Raw genomic sequence first — 17,549 nt, 5'->3', positions numbered from 1 at the left:
TTAACCTCACCTACCCTCAGCATTTCCATTAGTTTACATTAAAGGAAAAACTCTACAATAAACAGGTATGCCTTCATCTATAATCGTTTCTTATGAAATGAAATTATTAGTCTTTGAGATGTGCAGTATTTTTATTTCCTGAAGAGGGACTATGATTTATCCTGAGCTAAATACTGTATGTGGCTCTACATATCAATAGCAAAAGAAATGCCGAGACAACGTAGGAAGAGTCAGATAGTGTAGTGTTAGTCTCAGCTACCTACTACAGTCAGTCAATCAAAGCAAGTAAGCAAGCAAATAAAATGGCTTTGTAGTGAATTATATACTATATTGTTGTGGCCCGCCAGAGCCAGCAGAGCTGGTAGCAGAGTCGGACAGTGAGGAGGTTGGGGAGGAACATGGGCTAATCCTGGGGGCTGAGAAAAGCTCAAATGGGGTTCTGCGTCGGAGGCAGAGGGAACTAAACAGCAGTGAGGCAGAGGAACAGCTGGGGCTTGTTCCCAGTGTGTGCATGTGCAGAGTTGCCAGAAGACAAGAACAACTAAGAAAGCAGGGTCGACTTAGGAGTAAAGCCACACTTTGGAGGTGATTGGCCCATCCCATAGGAAACAAAAGAGGAGCAAACGGGGAGTGGGCTTTTGCAGGAAACAATTTGGTCATTGGGTCATTTCAAGAGTGGAAAGTTCTGTTTGTGACTATAAGAGACTCTGCCAAGTTTTGCCTTGCCTGGCATTTGGAAACTAGTTATTTGGCAGCTCTCCAAACGAGATAAGGTTCGTGTTGATAAACATTCCTCTGAAAGACTGTTTGCTAAGCCTTGCTGACTGAATGAAGGAATTCACAGTTGTGTAAATAAAAGGGGTTTGCCGGGACCAATACTCTGCTTCTTGCTTTTTCAGGAAGCCTAGGTCAGAACACTATATTGCATAGTAAGCTGTAAGCTGCTACAGATATCAGCTGAATTTCAAAGAAGTTTACAAACAAATCCTGTCACAAAGTGGTGACTTTGGTGTCACAAAGTTTGATTCACACAAAACTTTGCAAATCCCCAATGTCTAATAGATGTCCCGTATATTCTTAAATGCTATAGGCTGGAAAGTAGCTGAAACTTACAAGTACATTTTAAGATTAACTCACCAATTAGTGTCACTCAGAATTGTCATGGCATTTTCTAAAACGTCAGGGTCAGCAATATCACTGTAGGTGATCAGCATCTCATAAACCTGACTAGCAGTTGTTTTTCTTATCTAGAGAGCAAAAAGAGAAATGGCTCAAACTAAGGTGGCTGCCCTTGGGGGATGAAAGAGTGGGTAAAATGGAGAACAGTATTTACAGCCTAAATCAGTGATGGCTAACCTTTTTGTTGTTGCCTGCCAAAAGCACTTTTAATGTATTTGCCCCTTAATCCCTCCCCCACTGCCTATTTCCCTGAGAGGGGGGGTCTATTTGTCAAAAATGCAAAAATTGTTCTTCATTTTGGATAGCTATTAAAGGTGTTATACAAGTAGGTCTATCAAAGATAGCACTTGGTTGTCCTCTATGGGAAAAAAGTATTAGTTACACAGACTTTCGGTGAGATTCAGCGGAGTTCTTACATGGGTAGAGGTTTTTTTTTGGGGGGGGAGGGGTAGTTCATGACAGCCGGAGCTTTTTGTTGTTGTTGCTATTCATAAAAGCCATATATTAGGGAATGAATTTAATGTATTCCTTGCTATCAGCATATCACACTGGGTGTACCTCTGTGCTGTGCCTATGCAGTATGGAGCCAACTAGGGAAGAAGTAACCCAATAGTTGCCTAGGTAAGTTTTCAAAAGGAACAATACAGACATTCTTTAATATATGTGATTCAAAAATCTCAATCATTTCTGAAGTACTTACAACAGGAAATGGATGGCAAAGCAAGAGGAAGAGCTGATACAGAACTTTTTTTCTCATGTCACCTGGAAATTGAACCAAGCCACAAAACCTAGAACAATAAATATATAACAATATATTTTATTATTGATCTAATAAAGCATATCATATGTCAAAAACACTTTGCTATAGTGCTCCACTATCGAAAAAAAGTTCTGTATGAAAACTCAACTAAGATTTTTTTTACAAAATTTAATATGTACCACTTACAAAAATTTAAAAATGGCAAGAATCTATCTATTTAAATCACAAAATGAAAAGTATCAAAACTGAATGACAGATAATACAAAACAAGCTTTTTATAAACTTTGCATGCTCTTTAATCTCTTATTGCAAATGGTAAGAGGGAATCACACACTGAATTCAGATAAACACAATATGGAATATAAAAAACTAATTACCTTGTAATTAAAAAAATAAAATTAATATACATGTATGTATTAAAAAGAAAGTGGCTCTTTCTTTCTAATAAAGATTAGAAAATGTCTTGTTAAAGCAAAAAGATCAGTTCCAGAAAAATGTAAAAAAATTCCAGCCAAGTATTAATGTGACTAGCATTTTTGTTTTACTGATATCAAACTGAGGAGACTAACTGTACTAAGAACATCAGTACTATTCTGTGACACTGAAACACAGAGGCATAGATGCATATCTTAGCAACGTAAGCATTGGGCAATGCAATTCAAAGTCATAAATCTGATAAAATATGGTTTGGATTAGGTACAGGACAGAAGCTCCCTTGGCAAGGATAGCTAATCTGCCCTGTGAGCAGATAAACAAGTGCAGCAAAAGGCCTCAACTACTGCAATTCCATGACTGAGATTTGGTTGGATCTACTGTTTCTAAAACCCACTTCTAATCTTTGATTTGACCTAATCTTTGATTTGACCTAACCCTTGACTACAGAAGCATAATGCAGGAGTGGGTGGGGAATAGGTAGGAACTTCTTGAATTTTTTTCCCTCCCAAACTTGGAAACTTGTGATCAACTGGGAAAGACTGACATTTTAGAACAAGCCAATTTTTTTAAAAAAATGTTGGGGAATTCATGAAACCTTGCCATGCTGATAAATCAGCCATCAAGAGACAGAGAGAAACCTGATCTACAAACCAATGAAAAAAGATACAATCAAAAGTCAAGGAAGGACACGAGCAGCCAACCGTCCTATAAAGAGGAAGTAGCATTAAATAAATAATCAGGGAATAAATAATATCCTAATGAAGAAACCATAAAGGAAGAAGCCACATCACCATTGGCAGGGCATGCTACTATATCTCAACAGCCAGCAAATCTCACTCTCCCTTGCACTGAGGATGCACCTAAGATGGTAAGGAAATGTCTTCAGGAAAACAACCTCCGAGAGCACAAAGAATTTACCAATTCAACCCTGAGTTTCAGATATTCTCCACTATTGATTAAGATATATTGTCTAATTGTTTTGTTTAATTGATATAAAATGATTAAGACGTCAAAAATGGTCTATGCTTGAAATTCCTGATACCAAATCAAGGCATAAGCTACCACAAGATGGGAGAAATACTCGTTTCAAGCTGTGAGAAAACCTATAATTTGATTATGATCGTTTTTTGGATTATGAAAAAAAGAAAAATTAGACTGCGTTAAATATGCTGAAATGTCATGTCCTATCCTCCCAAATATCCACTTTTAGGGATGTTCTTCCCAAAAATGAATTCTATATCTGTTTGCTTGTTAGTGTAGAGAACAATGCCTGGAATATATAACTGACGGGGAGAGGAAGAGGGATGTAATATAATGTTTGGCTCCTTCTATTTCCCCCCCCCCCCCTTAAAACAGGCAAAAAAATGTTTCACTGATTAAAGTTCAGTTACCTGTATTTTAACTTACAAAAAAATTCCAACAAACACACATCAAAGTGATTTTAAATAATAATTCTTTTTATTGTTTGAACCCTTTAAATTTGATATGCCAAAATAGAGCTGCCCCTTTTCCCCAGACACAAATCCCGACTAAAGCCAATGTGAGGAGAATGGTGAAAAGTAATGAACAGCTGGTGATATAATTGACCAGAATTGACTGTTCTTCTCCCCCAGTTTAAGTTCTGTCTGGTATGAATTGTCATGGTTTTTGAAATGACAAATCATCCACCACTTTTTCTATCACCAATCAGATTTGAACTTCCTTAGAATTGCTTTTAGAATTACGTTGTTAGCTACATTTGCTTTTGAACTAGAATGTATACACACAGCTGTTCAAAATTCACACTTTTATACAGCATACAATAAAACTCATTTTCCACGTGTCTTTCTGTGTAAAACCACATGAACTGGCTACAGATCATTAATTTTTCATCCTTCAGTTTTTTTACATATTTTCCCAACTTACACAGCAATGCTGGAACGGAGTTTCTGGATATCTTTAGATTTCTTGCTTTTTTCTTTACAAAGATTGAACAACTTCACAGGAAATGGGTGGCTTAAAAAATAGAGAAAACAATTTTTAGCTATTTGTTTTTCAAAGGTGAACAAACGATCTTGAGAGTTGTGAAATTATATCTCCTTATATGCTTACATGTCAGCAGCTAAACTTACAAACTATAACAATATTTACCATAAAAGGTTTCCATTAATTAATGGATTTGAAAAAAAATCATTTTTGCATTCTTCTCTTCAAATAGATTTTAATTCTTAATTAATATTTCAGTTGATCTAAAATTAATTTTATGAATTTTTTTTATTTACTTTCTATTTAGCTGTATTGTTCAGACAGAGCAGAAAGGCAAGGGACAGCAGAACATAAATATTCTCAAAATTTTAGTTTTTACCCTACAAAAATTGATATGTATAATTATTTTTCCTGCATATTCTGTTGTGAAAGCTTGCTTATAATCACATTTAATTGATTTGTTCAAAAATTGCAAAGGGTTTCTTTGAAGGTTGCATAGATCTTAGTAGAGATTCATTCACTTCACTGAAATACAATGGCAAAATAGGGGAAATGGTGAGATTTAGAAAGGAAATGACAATATAGGCAGATCCAGTTGAGCATCTGGAAAAGATTTAATGCATGTATTCTTATGAATACGGCTCCACATTTGAATAGAACGACTTGGCTTTCTTTCTGTCATCTGTTAATTTCACCCTTGTAATAAGGAACCAGTAAGTGAATTCAAACCAGTAAGTGAATTCAAACAGATCAGCCCGCAAAGGAAGTAACAAAATCCTGCTCCTGTGCAGGCAGTACTTCAGGAGAAAGAAAATCAGCATCTAGGGAAAAGGGATCTGTCTAGAGGTTTTATGTGATGCAAATTGGGCGCATGTGTTTCTGAAAACTGAGCTTTTCAAAAAAAAAAAGTGAGCTACATTTTAACCGTATCATGACAAACCAATTAAGAAAAGAACAAGGTAAGAATCAAGAGCAGGACATGAAGTGCCCTCCAGCTGCCAGTCTTCAAAAGCACAAAATTACTCTGTTAATCACTTACCTATGTGTAAAAATATGAGCTGGGGCTCAAAGGGAATACCTCTGTTGATGCCTACTAGACTAAGCATCCCATGCGACCATTTTCTATGTAAAGAAAACCAACTTTTTTTTTTAAATGGGACACTGGACTTAAATTGCATTGATAAAAGACAACAATGATTGGCTTCAATGTCAATATGCCTCAAATAATCAATCCTGCTCTTTTAAAGAATATAATCCTACATTGTTGCTATATAATTTTTTTTCCTGAAGCCATGTAATTTTACTTTTAGGTTTTTATCATACAGCAGGCAAGACATATGAAATTTGTCCTGGCATTTTGGCAAGGGTTAAAATAGTCTTATTCAAATTTGTATATAACCTCTTCAGCTGATTTCACCTAGGAAGAGTACCTTGAGGGCTTGGCACACTGTTATACTGGCCCTCCAGAAATTCTGAAGGGAGGGGATCAAAATGGATTTTATCAAATGTTCCATTTACTGTATAACTGAAATTGATAAGTGAAGTAGTAAGTGACTTCAATGAGCTCTTATGGAAAGATAAGAGATTTGTGGCTTGACTTAATTTATGCTGAAACTCTCCTCTTCTTGGTCATCTCCTTAGCTTTGATGAAGGAACTCAAAGCAGGATTTTGACTGGAAATGTGCCCACCTCCTTAAAAAAGATGGATAGCTCTTATCTCTTGGGGATCACAAGGTTCCTAACTCAGCCTTGTTCAATATGAACATTTAACTTTTCAAACAAAATACTTCTTCAAATAGTCCTTGTGTTATGATGTAATAAAAATAATTTAAACTCTAATTTTCCCTGTTATTATAAATTAGGGGGAATGGAACATTGCCCTTTGAAGATTTTCCAACAATCTGGAAGAAAGAAGATATATCTATTATTTTGCCACTTACTTTTCTTCAGTTATAAATACATCAAAGCATCCATTGGCCAATATCTGATCCAGCATCTTTAGCAGTGGAACAAATACCCTAATGAGGAAAGCATAAAATACCATGTTTACACACTTCACATTGACACAACTCACATATAATAAACACTTTATATATTTGCTCTAAAGTCAGATGATCAAAACTGAGTCCAATCAATTTTGGAATGATCAAGAGTTAATTTGACATCTTATATTGTGAACAAGCAAGATGCCGAACATATGTAATCCACTAACAAATTCCTGATGTCTTTAAGGTTTATAAAGAATGATTTTAACAACTGGGAACATTTCATCTTGAAAACAGATAAGCAGAGGATGTGGGCTGAAGCACAAGAACTCTTCAGCTATCTAAGAAGTACTGTTTGCTACACTTTAGAAAGAATTACATAAATAGAAGACATAGAAAGTTACAGGAAAACAAATTTTGACTAAATACCGTTTCCCCCAAAATACTACCTACCCTGAAAGTAAGTCCTAGCTTGATGTTTACATGTGCACCCAATATAACCCCTAACCCCCCAAAATAAGCCCTAATTAAGATCCCACTCACTCCAGGGTGCACACGTAAAAATTAAGCTAGGGTGGGGATGAGGGGGGTGGAGCTCTCCTACTACTTACCTTTGGACATTTGTAGCCAAGCGTCGTATACCCCGACACCTGCCTCGCCGGCCCATTTCTTCTGCAGCTGGCAAGGCTTTCCTGAAGGCCTCTGTAGCTGATAATAAAGCTCTGGATTGATCCGGAGTTCTGTTATTTGCTGTAGAGGCTTTCAGAAAAGCCTTGCCGGCCACAGAAGAAGTTCCTGAAAGCCTCTGACAGTGAAAAGAAGACTAAGGGTTATGTGCACAAGTGAGGTTAGTCAGTGGATGACATCCCCCCAAAAATAAGACCTGGTGCCTTTTTTGGTGGCAAAATAAAATAAAATAAGACAGGGTTTTATTTTCAGGGAAACACAGTATATTAGATGGGAAAAAACTCCTAACAATAAAGAGTTCAACATGAAATCACCTACTTAAATGACTAGTTTAAATGCCTCCTTCTACTCTGATTCCGTTATTTCTCACTTCAAAGAAAAAACTTTTGCTACATGCATATAGCAGAAATAATATACTAACTAAGAGATACATGGAGATCCCACTACCACTCTCCTATGTTCATAGTACTCAGGGAATTGGAATGTTTAATTTTCACTACCAACTAATTCGGTCAGAATTTGTTAATTTTCTTCTTGTCCAAATTGGTTTTGAAAATAAAAGTGGACTCCAAGGAAAATCTGCAGGGAAGGAGAATCAGGTATGTGGAAGTTTAGCATTGGTTCTGCACATCTGCCTAACTCTCTTGCTGGCATCTCCCCCCGCACCATTCATGTTCTACTGTGGCAAATGTAAACATTTGGATTTCATAGAAGGATAATGGCACAAAGGGACATTATGACTGTCTAGGAGACATCTCTAATTAGATGCAGTTAAGTTGGACATGGGCTACCACATAGATCACTGTAATAAATGCAATCTGAAATGTTGTGGTATGGGAAATTCTGAACAATTATGAGCTTGATTGGATATCATAGCTTCTTTTTAATCCACATAAATGTTCACTGAAACTCTGTTTTTTTAAATTATAGTATCTGCTCTTTTACATTTTTGTTGAAAGATTATAATGGAAGATAAGGGAGGCCTGGAGGCAGTCAGATTGGAAATTAGACTGCATCAGAGAACAATTCTATCTGTTTTAAAGTCAAACCCTGATAGACAAATTGATTACTAGAGTGAGTAAAATTTGTCATTCTGAATGAACAAGATGACTATATACATTCAAAAAAGGGCTTTGAAGTTGAGTTAATCTCTATACTATCACTTTATTTAACATCTGTATCAGTTATTTGCTTTTTAGCTATGCCAGTTTCTGTGAAATTAGTGATCTGTGGGTGGTCATCATGATAATTATTTTGAGATATAACTGTTACCATTTTCTTCTTTGAGAATCTATGAGAAAACTTCCCAAAAGCCACCAAGCTTCAAAAAGTCTGTCTAATTAGCTTGCCTGTGTTCTTTAAATTCTCATAGTCCTTTGCGTTTTAATAGCACTGATGTTTGTCTGCCAACTGATTGCCATTTCCCTACTGTTCCTTCTGCTTGTGCAGGCGTGTGTCTTCAGGAGAAATTGAGATACACAATATTTGACATCTCTCAAACTGAAGATTCCAGAGGGATATTTCCTTTTCTTGTTGTTTTTGAAAGAGAGCAGGAGTCGCAATTCAGTACTTTCAAAGTCTGTTCTACTAACTATGTTGAACTGATAATTTCCAGTTTGGGAGATGTTTTAATAACCATGGCTTCTAACGTACAAGTCACAGATGGAAAATATAAGTTTAATATTGATGAACAAGAAAACCAAAATCTCCATGAGAAATCGGACCAAAGTTTCCTTCAGATGTTGGCATGTTTTGAGGCACCGAGGACTGCAACTCTGCCTCCCAACTTTCTGGAGGAACACAGTAAATATTTGGTGATTTGAGACTAATTTTTCAGGCCCTTTTGAAGATCTAATGACTGAAATGGTCGTGGAAAGTATTTAGGAGGCAGTGTTCCATTTCCATTCTTAACCTTTACCCTACCCAATCCTGCCACCCAAATTGACTGAGATTGTATAGGTCACCTGTCATTCAGCAGATTGTCCTCAAAGACTTTCAGCAAAGCCTCACAAAAACTGTTCATTGCATCTCCGTCATTCTGAATACTCTTGAGATAATTGAACAGGCTTTGGGATGAGCATCGCACCTATGAGAAAAATTCCAAATGTTTTTTTTTTTTAAAGTCTGGCCTACCCAAGAGCATCAATATTTGAAAGCATTCTTTTTTTAGGTTGCAAAGAATAAATCTTCGTCATGTCTAGTCTCTTAATATTTAAACTTACCTTCTCATTTCATTAAAGGAATAAAAAAAATCTATGCTAATTGTATAAAAGGAACCAGAGATGAAGCTGCTGCGAATTTCTATTTTCTGAGCACTAGTGAGGATGTTCTTTATCTTCAGTTAGTACGTTTCCTAGAGTGAATAAGCAACATTCACATTCTCATTTGAGTTACCTTGATCCCCAAATCAGAGAGGATACAATAAGACTGCCCTTCAACCCAATGCAAGAGAATGTTTTTGAACAGGTAAATCCAACTACTGGAAAACTGAACTAAACAAACATCTACATATACAAACATATACAAATGAACCAATGAATTATAAACAAGCAATAAAGGGAGAAAGAGGGAAGGAAAAATCTGCTAGGTCTTTTCCCCCACCCCAAGGTCAGTGATGATAATAGCCATCCTACTGCTTTTCATATTTAATTTGAAGTTGTTGGAGTCTTATATACAGTGAAAATATATGTAGGAATACAGCAGAATACAGAGGTATTAATACAGAGGTATTAATTATCTTAGGATATTTACAAAACAGCTAAGGGAGGAATTGCAGAAATAACCCTGGGGGGGGGGGGGGTTGGTAGATTGCTAGATAAATCATTATGTGCAATGAAGCAAAGCTGAAGTGCTTCTCTATGTATTCATCACCACAACTGACTGGACTATCCTGTTCCCACCATCTAGAAAAGGTGTCCAGAGACTTCTGCTGAAGAGTCAAGAGAATTTCTGGCAGATAACTTCTAATAGTCCTGCAAAATATCTTACGTGCTCTGTGTACATGCTGCCAATGTCACATTGTTTTCCTGAGAATGAGAAAGAGATGAATAAAGTGAAGGGAAAGGCACCCCCTGTGAATTAAAGAGAAATTGAACTAGAAAGAAATGGCTGGATCTGAGCCTGGAAATCCACTTTGGTGAAGAAATATGTATCTGAAGAACAGATTAAGGAACTCCAATTTGAATCTTATCTAGCCAAAATCATGATGCCCCCCCAACTCCCCTTATTATTATACAAGTTTAACAACATGCAACTGTAGGCTATGAGAGAAAAGTTACTTTTCAAAACAACAGGTGGTCAAGGCCAGGTGGGGAAAGTTACTCTGTCCTTCTATCTGGAGCTCTGGGGAAATAGAATGAACCCATGTAATCCTACAATCTATCTTTCTGTTCATATACATCTTTTTTTGAACAGGAAGTTATCTTTCCATGAAAAAAATATGCTTCCCAAATGAAGAACCTTTTCTTAAATGTAACAAAATCCAGATTTAGGGAGGCTTTCCTGCCCCCCTCCCTCAATTTCCAAGCTGGATATTTAGAATCAAGGAAACTTGCTCTACCAAGAGTTATCTCCTTCTAAAAAAACAGAAACACAAATGGAGTAAAGCTTGTTCTAAGAAACTCCTTTAAAAAAAAAACCAGTTGTTTTCTTTAGATGTAAACAGTATATAATAGAATTGCCACCTCTCTGAAATAATTATTTGAAAATCTTGAGGTTTTTCCTGTCTTAATATTAATATTGTAACTAGAAAGCATCTCTTTGATACAGTTTCTGAAATAAGGTTTTACCATAGTGTCCAGAGCACAAAATTATTCAAATAATTTTGATGCTTTTTGCAGAGGCATATTTAGTTACACTCCAGCTATTCCTAAAGCAATCTTATTTTAAAGAGTCTATTACCTCTCAAGGTCATATTGATTTGACTGAAATTCCGGTTCACTGATATTCTGTATTTCTTTCAATAAGACCAGATCTGCCTTAAGAATCAGCTATCCAAATGAATAAAGAAACTGCCCAGAAAACCTGGATTACTTGAGGCTTATTCTTGTTGGCTAGCAAAGTGGTTTGGCCTCTACTTTCCAGATTTGTAAAACAGCTGACCATAGAAAAGAAGGCAGGATGCAACTGAAAGAGGTAGACTATACTATAAAAATAAGAACTGGCAAGAGATCGCAATACCCAGGAGCTTGACTAATTGCTGGAAAGGGGGAAAACAACTTAGCTGAATGGTTTTAATTAGATTAGATCTGATTTCCACACCTAAAACAAGAAAAAAATGTATTAAGTGGCCTGGAAATCCCCCCCCCCCCCGACATTTCTTGTTGGAAATGAATCCATGAACCATGAAGGTATATGGAACACTCATTATGCTGTACTGTGGTAGCTTTATTGTCCAATATCTATAATATTATAAAGTCTGTATAAAAGAGCCCTAAAGAAACAGGTGATTGCTCACACCGTATCAGAGATTTAAGATCGGACTGAAATAGCAACAAAATTAATTATAAAAAGAATTTACACTGTAGTTAAAAACTAAGTACGGACTACATTAATTTATCAAAATATACAAAATTAATACTTTTAGTCCTAGGCAGCTTTAATTCTAAAGAAATATGCAATGCTAAACAACAAATAGTAGATAAACAATAGAGAGAGAGAGACAGTTTGATGTAGTGTTTAAGGCATCAGGTTAAAACCAGGAGGCTTACTTCTAGTCCTCTGTTAGATGGAAAACCAGTTGGGTAACTTTGGGCCAACCATTCTCTCTCTGTCCTAAGAAAAAGGCCATGGCAAACCACTTCCGAAAATCTTGCCAAGAAAGCTTCAGGAAAACTAGTCCCGGCAGCTGCCAGGAGTCAACACTGATTCAAAGGCTTAAATTAAACAATAAGCAACATAAAAGCCAAAGATGTCTATCGGTAAGGCTTGTTCGAAAGCCAGAAAACCCAAAGCATTCTGTACCTCAGAAGCAAACAAAAAGGGTTTATGCCCAGATTTAAAAATGAAAAAAGAAATGGCTTCACCTAAAGCAGTGGTTCTTAAATGGGGGGGGGGGGGGTATATCCTGAGAATACCAGAGCAATTTGGAACTGCTTGTTGGTGAATCAGTTTTGGTCCATGACTCTGCTCTGAGTTTTATTTTTCATAGCAATGGGGGTTTTTTTCCAGTTGTTTTATACCTCCCCCTTATTATGTTTATAAATAATTCAAGGTGACGAATATACCTAATTCTTCCCTCCTATTTTCCTCAAAAGCCTGTGAGGTGGGTTGGATTGAGAGTGACTGACCCAAAGTTACCCAGCTGGCTTTTGTGCCTAAGTCACCTGATAGAAAGCAGAAGAAATACAGAAAAAAAATAAATCTACTTCCATTCAGCAAAACTGGCAGTTTTGCTAAATTAGCTTCTTCCTCCTAATTATGTCACTCCAACAGGCTTTTGACAGCAGCAGAAGGAAGGCTTCCAAAGATCTTCCAACCCTACCCCTCCACCACTGCCCCCAGAGAATTGGTGCTTGCCACCTCTGGGTCCACAGAGAGGAGCTGTTCAAGCCAAGAGGTCATAAAATATCTGCTGAGCCATTTTACCTCTGCACCTCCCCACTGCTCCCCACTGAATGTTCCTTGTCAAGAATAGGAGTATGTGAGTTCTAGTCCTGATTTGGGCATGAAAAACTGGTTGGGTGACTTTGGACCAGTCACTCTCACAGCTCACCTCACCTCATAGGATGATTGTGGTGAAAACAGGAGAAGGGAGGAGTATTAAGCTATGTTCACCACCCAGAGTTATTTATAAAAAAATAATGATGGATGGGAGAATCAATCAATCAATCAAACATTTTCATGCTCAATGAATGTTGCTTCAATTATTTGTGGACCAAAGCAAATTAAAAGAATAACAAGACAGAAAGAGGGAGAGAAATGTTTTCTACATCCCCTACAATCTATCAGAGGAGGAGGAGAAGGGAGAAAAAGGGAGAAGGGATAGAGAGCACCACAGGGGAAAATGTTGAGAAGACTGAGCTTGCTCTTAAAGAAGTCCAATCCTCCAAGATCGATCTGCTTGCCTTCCTGCACCTCCTTCCTATTCCACAAATTAAAATCAGGAGCTGGTCACTCTGTTTGCTCCATTTAGTGCCCTCCCAAGTGAATTCGCTTTGTGAAGCTCGGAAGAAAATAAGTTTTAATTTCTGTTGTACATTTTGCTAGCCATTAAGGATGTACAAACCCTTCTGTAGGAGGAACAGCTCATTTGGGTGGTGTACGATCCAACTGAAGCCTGTATGATTCAGGGGTTTTGGTCTGTGTGAGGAACAAAATGTTTTGATCCTGTAGACCAGACCTGTCAAACTGGTGGCCTGTGGGCCGGATATGTCACGCGCAGGCCACACCCAGCCCAGCCCTGCAAAGGCAAAAAAACATCCCGATATGTCACGGTCCGGCCTGTGACGCAATCAGGTTTGACACCCACGCTGCAGATAAATACATTTATTTGCACTATAGTACTGCATTGTTTCTAGATTATTTAAAATGCTTAAAGCAGTACATCAAAATTGTGCCCCAGTCAAACTTACTTCTAGTGACAAGCATGTGGGATTTTTTTTTCTTGATAACAATATAGAAATGGTTAACCATGGGCTTCTTATAGATTTTTTTTTTGTTTAATTTTTAAATTTAATTTTATTTATTCATTCTCCTCACTCTATACTACAGGTCTCAGATTTCTTCTGGAAATTTCCAATCTGAATACTTACCAATTCAGATCCTGCTTAGGTTTTTGAAATCAGCCAAGTTTAGTTAGGGGATGCTTCATTACCAAATCACACTACCAAGTATTCCAAAAGTTTTTTTAATTTTTTTTGCTGTAAACCAAAGCCTCACAATAAAGCTTGTAACTGTATCATTAAAACCAGACTTATTAAGAAATAACTCTCACTGATTTTAATGTGACCTAAAAATATAAATACCCCATATTAGCATGTCTTTAATTTTCAGGAAAAGGAACACTAGTTTCAGGAGGAATGTATGTTTGTGAATGTTTTCTCTTATTATTTCTATCGTGTGCAATGATACAAGATGAAAAGGAAGTCTGTAAGCAAACTACTTCAAGCATATTAAATCACAATAGATTACTACATCTTGCATATTCATACTTGTATTAATAGACCTGTACTCCTATTGATCAACAACTTGCTTCCAGAAATTGGCAGCCAACATTATTAACTCTTAAGTAATACTCTTAAAATATCCCCTCCGTATGTTAAGTGATAAAACTGTTCCAAGCAAATAAGTTTTGATTCCCTTACTGTTGATTCAGTTAAGCCTCCAATTGATACAGTGAGGCCTGTCAGAATGTGGTAGCGATAGGAAGCTAATCCCAAAAGCTGTGTGACTCTGGGGAAGGCCTGGGATGGAGCACTCCAGTTGAATGTTACAGCTTCTGCCCTGCGAAAAACATTGAAACAAGTACAAAACAGGTCACCCAAACATAACTATCTTTCATGGTTATTTTTTTTTTTTTAACTTAAACCTTGAATTTATTTATTTATTTATTAATCATTTTTATATGCCGCACCCTCTCCACCAAGGGACTCGGGGCGGCGTACAATTTACTACATAACAAATAATGACAATGACAAGGAGGAGATATAAAAAAGCATTATACACATACAATAAATAAATAATCAATTAATTAAAACAGCAAAAAAGCAATTAAAAACAATTAAAACACCCAGAGTCAAACCTAATTTAAAGTTGTATCCAGAGGGATTAGAATAGCTATAATTCAAGCCAGGCCGGCTAGTCGGAACAGGTGGGTCTTGAGTTTCATACGGAAGGAGAGGAGATCGGTTGTTGTCCTGATGTCGGGGGGGAGGTCATTCCAGAGGGCTGGGCCCATCTGGCATTACTTGGTGGACGGCACCCGGAGAAGTCCCTCCCTGTGAGAGCGAATTGGTCGCAGGGATGTATGGGGCAGGATACGATCCCGCAAATAGCTAGGTCCTGTGCCATGGAGCGCTTTAAAGATAGTAATCAAAACCTTGAAACGCACCCGAAAGACTACAGGGAGCCAGTGCAGCTCGCGCAGGAGTGGTGTCACATGGGAGTACCTCGTACTCCCCATCACTGCCCGTGCGGCCGCGTTCTGGACCAACTGCAGTCCTCGGGTACATCTCAAGGGAAGCCCCATGTAAAGAGCATTGCAATAGTCCAGACGAGACGTCACCAGCGCATGAGTGACTGTGCGAAGGGCATCCCGGTCCAATAGGGGGCGCAATTGGCGCACCAGGCGAACCTGGTGGAACGCCCCCCTTGCCATGGCTGCCACATGGTCATCCATAGACAGCCGGGCATCTAGGAGGACGCCCAAGTTGCGCGCCCGTTCCACGGGGGGCAGTTGGTTGCCCCCAATGGCCAGCGATGGGGTCAGCTGGTTGAACCGAGGGGCCGGTAGCCACAGCCACTCTGTCTTGGAGGGGTTGAGTTTAAGTCTATTGTCTCCCATCCAGACCCGTACGGCTTCCAGACACCGGGACATCACGTCAACGGCCTCATTGGGGTGGTTCGGGGTGGAAATGTACAGCTGAGTATCATCAGCGTACAGATGGTATCCCACCCCAAAACCATGGATGATCTCACCCAGCGGTTTCATATATGTGTTGAACAGGAGAGGTGAGAGGACCGACCCCTGTGGCACCCCACAAGTGAGTGGCCTCAGGGTCGACCGCTGCTCCCCTGCCAACACACATTGCGTCTGGTCGGAGAGGTAGGAGCAGAACCACTGTAAAACGGTGCCTCTTACTCCCAGCCCCTCCAGCCGGCGCAATAGGATACCATGGTCGATGGTATCGAAAGCCGCTGAGAGATCTAACAGAACCAGGATAGAGGAACAACCCCTATCCTTAGCTCTCCAGAGATCATCAACCAACGCGACCAAGGCCGTCTCCGTGCTGTGCCCGGGTCGGAAACCGGACTGGCGCGGGTCTAGATAGTCATTTTCCTCCAGGTGGCGTGGGAACTGCGTAGCCACCACACTCTCTACAACCTTCGCTAAAAAGGGAAGGTTGGAGACCGGACGATAATTAGCTAGCTCAGTTGGGTCCAGCGAAGGCTTCTTGAGTAAGGGCCTCACAACCGCCTCTTTCAAGGCGGCTGGTAGGAACCCCTCACTCAACGAAGCGTTCACCATTCCCAAGAGCCAGCCTCGTGTGACCTCCCAGGATGCCAGTACAAGCCAGGAGGGACATGGGTCCAATAAACATGTGGTGGCTCGCAGTCGCCCACGCAACCTGTCCAAATCATCGGGGGCAACAGAGTCAAACTCCTCCCAGAATGGTCTCTCAAGACTGGCGTCGGACGTCTCCCCTGGAACACTGAGGGAGATCCATTCCCTCCGGATCTGAGCGATTTTATCCTGCAGATATTCCCCAAATTCCTCTGCCCTGCCCTGCAGAGGGGCTTCCCGCGGCCTCTGTGATAAAAGAGAGCAGGTCACCCGAAACAGGGCGGCAGGGCGGTTATCTGCAGATGCAATGAGAGTGGCACAATATCGGCGTTTGGCCACCCTCAATGCCACAAGGTATGTCCTTAAGTAGGCTCTTACCTGTGTTTGGTCAGATTCGGAACGCGAAGATCTCCATCTGCTCTCTAGGCGTCTCTTATGGCGTTTCATCACCCTCAGCTCCTCGGTAAACCAAGGGGCCAGGGTGGTTCTTTGCCATAGGAGAGGCCACAAAGGCGCAACCCGGTCTAGGGCCCCGGCGGCCGCACTATTCCATGCGGCCACCAGGTCCTCCGTCCGGGAGCGGGTCAGGTCGACAGGAAGTGGCCCAAGCTCCGTCTGGAACCTTTCTGGTTCCATCAGGCGCCTGGGGCGGAACCATCTCGGACATTCTGGTTCCGCCTCCCCGCGGTGGGGGGTAGTACCAGGGAAGTCAAGCCGGAGAAGTGAGTGATCTGACCATGACAGGGGTGTGATGGCTAAATCCCCTATTCCCAAATCACTCGCCCACTGGCCAGAGACGAAAACAAGATCCAGAGTGTGACCTCCCTCGTGTGCCCAAATGAAGAAATTGTTTTTGCTATTCAACAGAAGAAATGTATTTTAAAGTGTGCTGTATTACCGTATTTTTCGGAGTATAAGATGCACTGGAGTATAAGACGCACCAAGATTTTGAAGAGGTAAATTTAAAGAAAATGTTTGTGCACTCTGCAGGCCTCCTAAACCCTCTGCACGCCTCAGTTTTTGTGAAAAAGAGTTTGAGAAGCCTGCAAATTGCTCCTGGGGGCTGGGAGGGCAAAAATAAGCAAAAGAAATTCACTCGTTTTTGCCCTCTCCAGTCCCCAGGAGCATTTTGCAGACCTCCCAAATCCTCTGCACGTCCATTTTTGTGAAAGGGGTAGGGTTTTGGGAGGCCATAAATGCTGTATTTAGTGTATAAGATGCACCCAGGTTTTCACCCTCTTTTCTGGGGGAAGAAGGTGCATCTTATACTCCGAAAAATACGGTATTTCACTATCTTAGGACGATTCTTTAAAGG

At 39.6% G+C, this 17,549-nt stretch overlaps 1 protein-coding gene across 3 annotated transcripts in view; it reads right to left on the bottom strand.

Moving 5' to 3' along the window:
* The window catches only part of TBCD (tubulin folding cofactor D), a 177,794-nt gene that overhangs the window by 3,266 nt on the left and 156,979 nt on the right, over positions 1-17,549 (bottom strand). For all 3 annotated transcript variants that reach the window (XM_081935046.1, XM_081935048.1, XM_081935047.1), the window contains exons 33-38: positions 14,316-14,454; positions 8,976-9,097; positions 6,280-6,357; positions 4,280-4,369; positions 1,880-1,967; positions 1,138-1,247 (exon numbers count right to left, since the gene is read on the bottom strand). In XM_081935046.1, the coding sequence (XP_081791172.1) occupies positions 1,138-1,247; positions 1,880-1,967; positions 4,280-4,369; positions 6,280-6,357; positions 8,976-9,097; positions 14,316-14,454 (627 nt within the window). The remainder of the gene's footprint in view (positions 1-1,137; positions 1,248-1,879; positions 1,968-4,279; positions 4,370-6,279; positions 6,358-8,975; positions 9,098-14,315; positions 14,455-17,549) is intronic.

The sequence above is a fragment of the Natrix helvetica genome (genome assembly GCF_964273705.1).
Source record: "Natrix helvetica genome assembly, chromosome: 1".
NCBI lineage: Eukaryota > Metazoa > Chordata > Lepidosauria > Squamata > Natricidae > Natrix > Natrix helvetica.
The sequence above is the reverse complement of the archived record's forward strand: the minus strand, read 5'-3'. Positions and strand labels throughout refer to the sequence as shown.